At 41.5% G+C, this 12,829-nt stretch overlaps 1 protein-coding gene across 1 annotated transcript in view; it reads left to right on the top strand.

The window, feature by feature from the left end:
- The window catches only part of Osbpl3 (oxysterol binding protein-like 3), a gene marked incomplete in the record, with an annotated part of 164,511 nt that overhangs the window by 85,871 nt on the left and 65,811 nt on the right, over positions 1-12,829 (top strand). Inside the window, 3 exon segments of the mRNA XM_013510601.1 lie at positions 11,290-11,406; positions 11,565-11,618; positions 12,449-12,562. Of these exon segments, the coding sequence (XP_013366055.1) occupies positions 11,290-11,406; positions 11,565-11,618; positions 12,449-12,562 (285 nt within the window).

The following is a 12,829-nucleotide window of genomic DNA, read 5'->3' as shown; positions in this document are numbered from 1 at the left end:
AAGTCAACTCTGATTGCAAAGACTGTGGGTTTTAAAGAGGGCAAAGCCTCTGTTATTTTATGTGTTGTTAGTATTTGGCAGGAAAGTCAGAAATCAGAAAGTAAGTCCTGCCAAAATAATTGAACAGTACTTCACTCTCCATTGCAGGGAATTTCAATGGAGAGATCTGTTGCTTGGTAAGTCTCCATACAATTGTGCAGTTAGCTCTTGTTACCCTGCTGCTCCTGGGCTAATCTGAGGTGGCCTTCGAGCTCCCTTAGGGTCACCTGATGAGAGTTTATTTCTGCAGGCTGTTAGATTATGCTGCACTCCAGAGAGCACAGCCAGGCTGGGCTCGGGGCCAGAATCGTAGGACAGGTGAGTAGAAGAGGGGAGAAGTTGCCAAGTTTTGCAAAGTGAATTAAAGCTACAATGTTCAAATATTTATATATTCAGCTGAGTCTTGAAAACTCATAGTCACCAGTAATTTCTTTTAATTTATGCTATCTTTAGAGATACTGAAAGTTACCCGTTGTCTTCTATCCATATGTCCTGAATGAACATAAGACTACCTGAGTGGTGACCTTGAGACAGCCCTAATTGTCGCACTGTTCTATGATGGTGGCTTAGTTTGTTTTCTGTGGCAATAATAGAATTCCTGAGACTGGGTGACTTATTAAAAAAAATCACAGTTTACTTAGCACATGCTTCGGGAGGTTCAACAGGCACATGTTATTGGCATCCACTTACCTTCTTGTGAGGATATTGTGTTTTGCCCATTTGTGGCTAAAGCAGAAGGGACAAAACACAAGGGGCAGCCTCATTTTATCACAGCCTGTTCTAGGTGACCCATCTAGTCCCAGGAGAGCAAGAGCTGAGAACTCCTCTAAGAAAGGCATTCATCCTTGTATCCTGACCTCCTCTTGGAGGCTCCATCTCCCTATGCTGCCACAATGAGGATCAAATTCCAACCTGAGTTTCAGAGAGGCCAAACCATATAGCAGGGGATCATAAAGATGAAAGGTGATAAGCATGACCTCTGGAGCCAGATGGCCTGAGTTTGAATCCCAGGCTATCTACAAGCTGTTTGACCTTGAGCAGGTTACATACCCTGTCCGTGCCTGGGTTCCCTATAAGGTTGTGCAAATTTTTAGTTACAATACATTGTGCATATAGAATGTGCTGTGGAAGTGACTAACAAATAAACCACTTCCCATAAGCAGGAGGGTCCCAGGAGCCCCCAAGCACCCCATAATTGGCCATCTCCCTGCCTCACCCTTCTAGCTGCAAGGCAGGTGGCACAGTCCAAGTTAGATGGCTTGGCAGTGTCTAGGCCATGCTGAGAGGAAAAGTCAGCAAGGGACACTGGAAGTTAAAACTATCCCATAGCATCTTTACAGCTCTTAACAACCCTTCACATTGTCCTTCAGAGTCTCAAAATAAGACAGTAAAGTTTGTATTGCTTTCTACACTATGGAGAGAAGGTACGGCCCAGACATTTTGCTGACCTGTGTCACAAGGCTAATAAGTAGTGGTGAACCAAGTTACAATCTGTGAGAACCCAAGTTTCTTTAGATATTACATGACTTCTTCAAAAGTTACTTCAAGTTGCACATGCCCTTAAATGGTTATTTAAATTGGCCCTAATCAGCCAACACCTTGATGGAGGCATGGCTGAGGATAACACAGAGAAGTGAAGCAGCCTGCATTCCTTGTTGACCTGGAGCTGTCTTTTTTTCTGGTGGGCCCAACAGAGAAAAATACTTACCTGTATATGTCTTGGTTTTCCAGGTTCTTATTTTCCAGGCCTTTTGCTTCTCCTTATTGCTGACATTTGGCCACACCTGTGGTTGTAACATTGTGCCTGGAGATAGGAATAGCACAGAAGTGAGTCAGTTTTCAGTATATTTCCACACGTAGTAAGTCTTGTAAAGAAGAAAGCAAGCATTTGCTGCCGGAAAAGGTTAAAGCATCTGCTAAAGTGCCATATTTGAGTTGTCAAAATGTCTTTGTTCTCATCTATGTCCACAAATGACAGACTCAGCTCTATTCCCCACTTAGAAAAGCAGGAAAACTAAACTGAAATGCTTCTGAAAGTTGCTGAAATATCTGTACTGGTTGGAAGTTCTGGAATAACAAGCAACAACTATATTTGCGTGCATTTTAGAAATATGAACTGATTAAAACCTACATGGAGTACTTAAGAAAATATATTCCTTTATGGTTGTCAATGGCATGGTGCAGGACACAGGGAAGCTGAACCCTGACCCAGATGTTCTGGTTGACAGCATAGCTCCCCAGCTGTGCAGTTGCTGGAATGTTCTTGAGCAACTACAGATGCAAATGTGAGCCGAACTGACTCAACGGTTCTTTCCCAGGGAGGACAAAGTCTACTTTAGGAATTTAATGATAATAAAATGCTAACAACGCAGAAGTAACAGTCCAGGAAGTAGGACAGAGAAAAATAGAGGCCTCCTAGAATAACTCACCATCCCTCTGAGGCCTGCAATGTGGCCCTGTCACCAAATCTACCTGTTTTCCTCTGTGCCTGTACACAGCCCAGGTGAGTCACATTCATGGCACATCTCTGGCCTCATGGTCTCTCTTGCCTTGTGTAGGGGGCTGAATGGTAGTCCCCCAAAAGATATGTCCACACCCTGATCCCCAGAACCTATGAATATTGCGTTATTTGCAGAAAGGTCTTTTGCAGATATAATTAATGTAAAGATCTTAGGTAATAAGAACACTTTGGATTATCCAGGTGGTGCCTACATTCACCAACAAATGTCTTTGTAAGAAATACACAGAAGAGAAAATGTACACAAGCAAGACACTGATGTAAAAATAGAAGCGGAGATTATCTGAAAGGATGCAGTTACAAGCTAGGGAACATCATGACATGCCAGTAGCTACCACAGACTGGAAGAGACTCCAGAAGAAGCATAGGTCTGCTGACACTTGAGTTTGGATTTTTGGCCTCCAGAACTGCTAGAGAATAAATTCTTTTTCTAAACCACCAACTTTGTGATCTTGTGTAAGGGTAATCTCAGGAAACTAACACACTCTGCTCTTTTCTACGTGTTGATTTTTCTTAAGTCAATTTTTCTAGTCCTTAATCTTAACTGAGGGGGTCCACCCTTGGAAAGTGGTGCTGAGTTCCTGCACCTGCTTTTGATTTACTCTCCTATTTGATGCTCACAATTTTTCAACCTGTGACACCTTTTTGTTTTTAATGTGTGCGAACTTCTTGTGAATCAGGAAGTTACTGTGTATCTGTGTATCTCTAGTCCTGGTGCTGAGGTTTAGACCTTTGAGGAGGGACAGCCTTGTTCAAGAGAAGCTCAGTTAGTGCACCTGAACTATACTAACTACTAAAATCATTCCTTCCTTGATGCTTAGGGTTCTGTGGATCTTAATCTGTCACTAGGATTTCAGTATGAGAACCACTGTTCTTGAATAGTACCGTAAAACATACCACTACTGACTTGGATCAAAGATAAGGATGGGTTTATGGTGTTAAACTTCTGTTATCTATGACTGGATTCTAATCATGTATTCATTTTCACCCAGAGTGTGCCTCTGCTTTGCAAATTTCTACTAGCTCTGGAAAAGCAGTTTGACACACTGTGACAGAGAACACTTACCAACCAGCGATGTCCAGTAAGGGAGAGGATGTTCTGGAGGAGTTCTGAGGGCCCTAAAATTAGAGTGTGAAGTTATTTTATCTGAGTAGAGACAGTGCTTCTCACAAGACTCAGATGTCAAAGGGCAGGCACTACAATAAGCCACAAAAGTTTCTTTAAATTAAAAGATAGTAGAGAATAAAACAATAAAACAGTGCTGGATGATATAAGGAGGAAAGGTGTTGCTACCTTCTCACCACTGGTCCTAGTTCCACTCACATGGGCACCTGGATAGGCAAGCCTCCATCCCCTTGTGGTATGCTCCCAGTCTGGGTGTTCCTTCTGTGGTGCCTCTGCAGGTGGTCATCAGCCTCTGACAGAGCACTCCAGCAGCTGGGGAATTTGATTTTTCATAGAGAAGCTACATCATTTGTGTTATTTTGCACAGCACTGATTATTAGGTAACCAGATAGTCTATCCTTTATGCCGAACTGGAATCCAGGGCTTTCTAACTCTGATTCATTAATCCTGGTTTGTCCTTGGAGTCTAAGTCAAATCCCAATTATTCAATATAACCTGGTCTTCTAGAACAGTCACTCTCAGTAACAGGTGCAGAATCTCAGCTTTTTCACCCACTTTTGAACTGAAATGTATATTGTGATCTGTATATTGTCCAGGTGATTGGTATGCACATTACAGTTCTAGAAGCACTGAATTCAATCTCATGTACTACTCTGACCACAACTAACTTTTTAAAAAAGTTGCTATTGCTAACGGGTCTGCTAGTGCTCAAAAAAAAAAAAAAAAAAAAATCTCAGCTGAGAAAAAAAAACATTTAACGAGGCAACAACTCCAACTCAGTAAGTGAAATCTAAGTACAGAAAGTACAAAATTGCTCTGACATCAAAGTCGCCATTCCATTTATTGAAATCTATTGGCAACTATTTCCATATGTCCCTAGTACAGCATAAAAAGTAATGTTGATAATTATTAATCTTTCTTGATAGGCTTATAAGATTACAGATGCCTTTGAAATCATTGAAGACAGATGAAATTAGGCTGCATGTGATATAGTGCTGGGTCTTGCCTTGTGATTTTTTTTTAAGTTGGTTTTATTGGTACGCTTTTGACATACAGAATTTGTACCTGTACCTAATATATCTTAATTCTTCTTTTCCCATTCCCCTCCCTGCCCTTCAATCCTTCTTCCCCTCCCCACTTATTAAACTGTTTCTATTGTTATACTTCTATTTTTAATTTTTTAAATCCCTAACTCTTTAATTCCCCTCCTCTTACTTCCTCTCTTGTTCCCCTTTCTATTTGAACATTTTCTGCCTACTTCCCAATATCTATCCTCCATTTAGGTTTTTATTTACCCTTTGGGTTTCTCACACAAGAGAAACAATACAATATTTAAACATGTCTGTCCAATTTTTCTCACTTAAAATTATGTTCTGAAGGTTGCCTTGTGATTTTTAAAAACTTGATAGAGTGGGTAAGTATTAGAACAACTGACTCTGCAGTCATGCGGAGTAGAGGCTGCCACAAAATTTCCCTCCCAACACTTTTGAGCTGCAAGAAGAAGGAAAATTGAAATAATTTTTCTATTTCTGACATCACTGCAAGGGCAGCAACTGGGAATTCAGCCTTTGAAAGGGGCCTGGGAGATGCGCACTGAGGAGACAGCTGTGCTGGAGGAAGAGCCTCCAGTTCACACACTCAGCAGTATGGAAATGCACTCTGCAGCTCATGAGTATGAATAAAGGCTTAGCTGCCTTTCCAACCACAAAGCAGCTTTCTATCTTTGGCACTTTGTAGATATTCAGTAAAGCAGACTGAATTTAATGCCAGATAATAGTGCCAAACTGTCTCTGTGTAAACCCAAGCAAAAATATCAAGAAGCTCCTTCCCTCATCCTCTTCATATTTTTTTCTCTGTCTACCTGATTGATATGTATGATGACCTTTCAGCCTGACACCCACAGCATGGGACATCAGCCCAGACTGTTGGGCTAAGTCAGCAGGGCCTTGATCTCATCGTGGCCCAAGTTCATTCTGTACTGTGTTTCAGGGTAGTCAGTTCAAGGTGCATGTCCTACTGCCAGGTTACTAGGTATATGGGGAACAGCGGGAGCCACCCCCACCAAACCTGGCTTATTTAGCCAATAAACACCTGTCTCTTTTTTTCTGTCCTGAGAACCAGTCACCCTAATTCAGCACACTTTATTGAAGTCTTCCCTCCTGAGAGCTGTGTGAGGTCCATTCTATACTCCCCTGCTCTCAGACTTAGTAAATACTTACTTAGGTCCCTTGTTTTCCAGGTAATAAGATTATAATGGGTCAGATAAATTATAATAAGTAAGATTATAACAAATAAGACATGGAACTTATGTTCTGGCTAGGGAAGCAGAGCAATTGAGGTTTGTGTTAGTGTTCGCTGTCATCAGAGGAGCCAGAAAATTTTTGCTCTGAGGAAGAAGTTTGGGGCAAAGTAATAATGCAACCAGCTGAGAAGGTGAGAGGGGCAGGCAGGATAGATATCAAGGAGTGAATGAGTGAAGGCTTGTTAGTGTTAAAATGCATGGGCTAATTTCCCACCCATGTTTGCTGGGACAGCGAGTGGGTCCCACACCTTACTTGTTTCTCTCTACAGAGCACTACTTCTTAGCTCGTCTTGGGTGTTTCAGAATCTTCACCGCTTCCTGGATCTGCCCACCACTATTCCGGTGGCTTAAACGATTCACTCTTTGCTCATCCGCAGAATTTATAAATTTAAACGATAGTAAAAATGCAACATGTTATAATATGGAGCAGAATGATTAAAATTGCAGTCTTTAGACAGGTGGTTGCACCAGTTGCTAGCTTTATTACAGCAGGGAAAGTTAACTTAATCTTTTCTTCAGTTTCCACATTCAAAACAATAAGAATACTAAAAATTTACCTCAAAGGTTTATGCAGAGACTATCATGATGATATAGGTATGCTGTTAGCACACAATCTGATATATAGTAGATGCTAAATGCTAGCCATTGTAATTGTTTCATTAATTTTTTCAGTGCATTAATATCTACTGTGCATTGTCTTAGTAAACAACAGAAAAGGTTCCTGCTTTTATTGAGCCAGAAAGTGTTCTCCAATCATTTTGTATTATTGTTTATATATTATTTAAAACAACCCCACTGAATAGCATTTCCTGAGGTACTACTGTTTTGTTATTAAATTGTATGCTATACGCAATTATGGATACAGCTTATCACCCCTTTGTAAGTCAACTACCTAGTGCTGTTTCCTTAGTTTGACTACTTAATCTCTTTTCTTGGTTGGAGACCCCATCAAGTAAGAAGCCATAATGCTCTCAGTTCCTACTAAACACTGCACATAATACTTTTTGGGGGGTCTAAGAAAGTTGAAAAGATAGCCCCTATGGTAGTTTTGCGGGGTAGGAGAGACCAAAAGACAGACATAACAAAAATTAAATGTTAAATTATCCAATAATGTGATTATTGCATACAGGGATATGTGACTAATGTGATTTGGATAATTTAGAAGTTTTATAGAAGGAAGTAGAAACTGAACTAAAATCTTGAAGAATTTACATGGGTGGAAAAAATCAAGAGAAAATTCTGAGGGGCTGGAGTGATATAAGTAAATCACATAAATAGGAATAAAGACAGTGTGTACATTAGTTACCTTTCTCTTGTTACTGAGACAAAATACCCAACACCCAAAGTTAAAGGAGGAAAGATTTATTTAGCTCACAGTTCACGAAAGTTTCAGTCCATAATTAGCTGGCTCCAAGGAAGGTGGCACATGGCAGAGAGGCAACAGTTTATGGCAGTAGAAGATAGCAAAAGCAACAGGGGACCTTAACAGTGTCTTTCTGCACTTTTTTATTGTATATAGGATGATGCGATTAGCTGGTATCAACCCAATCAATGGACTGATTAGTAATCCCACACCCTTAATCCCAGCATCACACACTCTACATCCAGCCACCTCTGAAAAAACCCCACCTATGACAACATGAGGCTTTGAGGGGATGTGTAGACCCAAACCATAACAGTGCCGTATTCATCTTCCTATGGCCTGAAGGATAGGCCACAGTGGGGCCTGAAAATGGTTGTTGACTTCAGTAGAAGTGAGGAATCAGTCATGGTGATGCCTGGGGTGAGAAGAAGGGGCATAGGAAACAGACAATTTGAAGATGGGACCAGCAGGACTTACAAGAAATATTAAAGCCTTTACAATTTCAAAGTGATTTCACATACATTGTGCCCTGGCCTAGTTTTCCTTTTCACAGTAGTACATAGAACCTATGCCAAGTTCCTACCCCCACTATCATCTTAACCAACAACCCCTTGTTATGAACAATGGCCCCTTTACTCCCCTCAAATGAAACTCATTATTGATTTATTTGCACACATATTTTTGAAAAGATCAACATTGCGCTTTTTTGTCATATAAAGGAAAATTCAAACCATATGGTTAATATTAAAATATATTTTTCAATATGTGAAAGCCCTAACATGACTATCTCAGAAGACAAAATGAAGTAAAGTAAGTGTCTGATACCTTATAGAACTCAGTGGCTGCAAGTGCAGACAGTACAGGTGTGTTAGTAACTCAGGTGGAGTGGTCTTTAGTGAGGTGGTTGTCTAAATAGTGGGCTATGCCTGGTGAAATTCTAGAAAGAATAAAGGATGTGTACTACTCCCTAAGTTTTTCAGCATTTGCAGCCCTGAGAAACCGATATGTAAAATCCATGCCAAAATACATCTGGTATATGTGTGATACAGAGTCCACCACTAAGCTCAAGTGATCATAAGAATGTCCATCCACTAGCACTATAGTACTGCAGGACATCTTACACTGTCTCCTGACTCCCAGCCATTAGATGCCAGACAACCACATTGTGTCCATCACTGTGACAACCGCAAGTGGTCCCAGAATTCTACATCCTCAAAAGGAACAGCCGCAGCCCATGGAGTACCACTGGACTGGATGCTGGCTTAAAGATGGCAGCTCACAAGGGGGCTAGGAGGGAGAGCTGGGATGTGGAGCCTAGAAATGAAGTTGGCCACAGTGCTTTCTTCCCCAGCCAAGGAGAGCTTGCTAAGCTGGCTTTTTAAATTTTGCTAAGCTGGCTTTTCCAACTTGGCAAGTTCTGAGCCCAGGTAGGAAGTAAAATGAGGAAAACATATGGTATTTGGTAGGAAAAAAATACAAACCTTATTTGATTTATTTAGATTAGAGGCCAACAAACTCACTCTAATTCCCTGCCCTCCATGTTGGCTCACTGGGAGAAATACACTGTGTCTCAAGAAATAGTGGCAATCTAGTTCTAACATGAATCTTTAAAACTGTTCTGAAATTTAATGCTTGTTTTCCTTTAAACTATGAGCATGCTCTCAGCCACTTCCCCCTGATTTTGTGAAGTGTGTGCTCGTGGCTAATCCCTCTGGCATTTGCACTGTGCGCAGTGGAAGGTAGTGAGCAGATGTGCCTGGTTGTTTAGTATTAGCACTCCGCAGGCTGTCTTCTGCTTCTGAGTCTGAAGACAAACAAATCCGAAGGGCTTGATCCACTTAGAGTACTTTGTAGAGGATTTGGAACCTTGGATTTTTCATTTGATAACAATAACACACACGCAGACACACACTACTCTTTCACAGATACTGGTATAGTGTGTCTCATTTATAAATAGTTCTTTATCCCAAAAATACTTAGCATTCTTCAAATGCCTGCCCAATTATAATATTTCAAGAGCATAAATCTGTTTGCACCCTCATTCCAGGACTCAGTTTATTCATTTGCCCTCAGATGCCTGCTATTCACAAGAGAGCAGGTTAGGCATTGTGAGACAATCAGATGTAAACTAGACCCTTTGTATTCTCAAGGGGCCCATTGTGCAGTTGGGATGATAAAACCCCAAACATGGTATAAATGGAGAGCCATTGGAAACTAAGATGGAACACTGATGGGGTAGAATTTTAACTTGAGGACCTTACAGATTCATTAGCATTTAAATAGGGAAAGCATGTTCAGTTTTGAGGAGTGGTTTTCTGATCTAAAATAAATGTGAGCAGTATTTTTTTGTGTTTTTCCATGTCAGGAAGTGAGGCTTCCTGTCACTTAACAATGTGCACTCTCCAGCTGTTGTCAGAGTGGAATTAATCAGTAATAATGGCTATAAAGAAATTTCATTCAGTGTGGCTACCTGTCCAGAAAGAAGAGGTTCTCTAAATTAAAAACTGAGTATGTTTTGTACCTTTATCTCCATTCACAGTGCAGGAGGGTCAGACAGGAGGCAGGCAGATGGTCAGGGTCACTATGGGAAGAGTTCAGTTGCTAATGTGGGAAGGAATCTTGTTACCAGAAGAACTTGAGAGCAACAGAGAAGTGAGTCTCCATTGGATTTCTGTGCCCTCCTCTTCAAAGTGTCTTTGTCCTGGGCGCTGTATCTTTTTTTTTTTTGGTTTTTCTCTGGTACCGGGAACCGAACTCACGACCTTGCGCTTGCCAGGCAGGCGCTTTGCCGCTGAGCTAAATCCCCAGCCCCCTGGGCGCTGTATCTTAATGCCTCTTTCCTTGGTCCAGACTTCCTGTGTTCCTCTGGCAGCCCTGTTCTCTACTTTTCACCTGCCTGTAGGCAAAAGATTTGACTCCAAGCAGGGGATCAACATCAAACTTTGGCCAGAATATGTTTATGAAACTTAATTACCCCATGTTAGAAATAATATATATCTGATCTGAATGGCAGTTATTGACTATATGTGCATGTAAATTTATTAAATTGTACTGTTAAGATTTGTGCATTTCATATATATTATGTCCCAATGAAAAGTATAAATAATAACAGTAGAAGTCAACTAGGTCAATCACTGGAGTAGTGCCAGCTTTGGTTTATCTTTTAATTTAGCAACGACTTGTGCATTTTAAAATAAATTTTTAGAATTTTAGTGCTAATTCTTTCTTAAATGTGTTAATTAGTTAAAACAAATAACCAACACTGGATGATTAGTTGTAACAACTCTTTGTACCTCTTCAAAGTTGCAAACAACTCGGTAGAATGATTTCTGAAAAAAGGATGAAAATACTTGTTGCCAAACAATCTAGTTTGATTCCTCAAGACTTCCACTGTTTAAATATCTACAATTCGAAGATAATTATAAACAAAATCTTTATTTCAAATGGTCGTATTTACTAACTTTCATCCGGCCTCATACTTTGCATCCAATTCTTAAGCCGACTCCCAACACACACACACACACACACACACACACACACATATTCTACCACAGCTTCTATCCTGATGTCTGGAGTTTTTGATTGACATTCAGACTGCAGTCTGGTGAATGAATAGTCACCATGTGATGATGTCAAAGTGAACAAAAATAGAACTTACAATAAAATCTTTCCCTGTAGCTGTGGTTGTCAAGGTTCAAACATTCAAAGAGAGAAATATTCTTTTAGAAAGAGAGATTAAAAATAAAATGTGATGCCACTAAATTACAGAATAATCTACAAAGTCCAGAAACTGTCCAGAAATTAAATTTGAACTACTCCTTCCCAACAAACCCACCCAGGCTCATCATCTTGGATGGATTTTTTGATCCTATAAAGTGCTTCTTAACATTTTATTATTTTTTAAGTTAAACATTTAGCATGGACTGTTTTTGTTGGAACAGGACAGCTGGGAAGTGGTGGAAGGACTGAGGGGGGACATGAATTACACCCAGGAGCCTCCTGTTCAGAAAGGATTTTTACTGAAAAAGCGGAAATGGCCCTTAAAAGGCTGGCACAAGGTAAGACACTGGCCTTGGCCTCCCCTCATGTGCCTCCATCCTACTCCACTTAGGACCCACTTCTTGTGCACTTATGTTTAACTTGAAGTTGGAATTTGAGACCAGGGAAGGGATATTTCAGTGGGACATCTTAATCAATTATAATGTCTTCCCCACAGAGATTCTTCTACTTGGACAAAGGAATCTTGAAATATGCCAAGAGCCAAACCGATGTAAGTCTTCTGGCTGGTCCAGCATGCTGCTGGAGAGTTCTGCAGGAGTGCTTGCTGTCAGCTCAGGGGAGAGGCTGTGTACAGTTGAGGGTCTCAGTACTCTGAGGGTTGAGTTTCTCTAGGTGAACAGAAGTGCCTGCTCCCTGCTGTCTCAGCTCTTGTCCTAGGTGGGCACAGTTCACCTGCCAGGTGCAGAGACAGGGGCTTCTCTAACACTTCACTGAGTATCCACGGGTCTGTTCTGGTCTTAGGGGTGCATTAAGGAGTACCCTGAGTAGAAGTCACCCTTGCAGTGAGTAACAGGAGCAAAGCAGAGTGTGGCAGCATTCCACGCTTGGGGTGATGGAGGGGCTTGGAGGAGAAGCCTTGGCTGAGAAGTTATTCTTGGACCAGGCAGTTGGTGTGTGAGGGCTGTGAGTGAGTGGAATGCCTAGAGCTATAGAGGCCTTCTGTCTTCCTTTCCTCCCCTCCCTTAGCCTACTTTTAAGTCACTTCTCAGTGAGTTGACACCAGACACTAATCCAGTGGGAGGCAGTGTCCTTAACAGGTTAATTCATAGGAGTCAGCCCATGGGGATTGCTATCTTGTTTCTTCACCTTCTGGCTGTGTAAACTTCTTGTTACTTAACTCCTCTGCACCTCATCTTTGAAACAGGGAGCGTGCTTTGTACTTCACAGAGGGCAGGAGGCAGCGTGCAGTGCTGGCTCGCTTGGAGCGCTCCATCAGTCATAGCGTTTGTCTTTGCTGTCAGTGGAGGTGGTGGGAGTCAGAGGATGTTTCTACCACCTCTCAGCCTGTGGTTCTCAAGTGGCTTCTTCATGGCTCTGCAGATCGAGAGAGAGAAGCTGCACGGCTGCATTGATGTGGGGCTGTCAGTGATGTCCGTAAAGAAGTCGTGTAAGTGCATCGACCTTGACACCGAGGAGCACATCTACCATCTGAAGGTGAGGCTGCTTCCCAGGTGTGCTCCCTGCCATGTGGAGCCCCGTTAGGCTTTTTCTTCTTGTTTTTGCCTTTATTCTTTATTTTTTGTTTGAGGTGTAGTCTCGCTGTGTTACCCAGGCTGGCATCAACTCCTGGGCTGAAGTGATCCTCCTGCCTCACCCTCTTCAGCAGCTGCAACTACCGACATGCACCACTGCACTTAGTTTTATAGAGTCCCTTTATGTTAATTCTATGCTCTTAGTGATGCCTTTTGAACACTAAGCTAG

Source organism: Chinchilla lanigera, unplaced genomic scaffold (assembly GCF_000276665.1).
Source record: "Chinchilla lanigera isolate Chin_1 unplaced genomic scaffold, ChiLan1.0 scaffold00009, whole genome shotgun sequence".
In the NCBI taxonomy this organism is placed as follows: Eukaryota; Metazoa; Chordata; class Mammalia; order Rodentia; family Chinchillidae; genus Chinchilla; species Chinchilla lanigera.
Note: the sequence above shows the minus strand (reverse complement) of the source record. Positions and strands in the feature narration are given on the sequence as shown.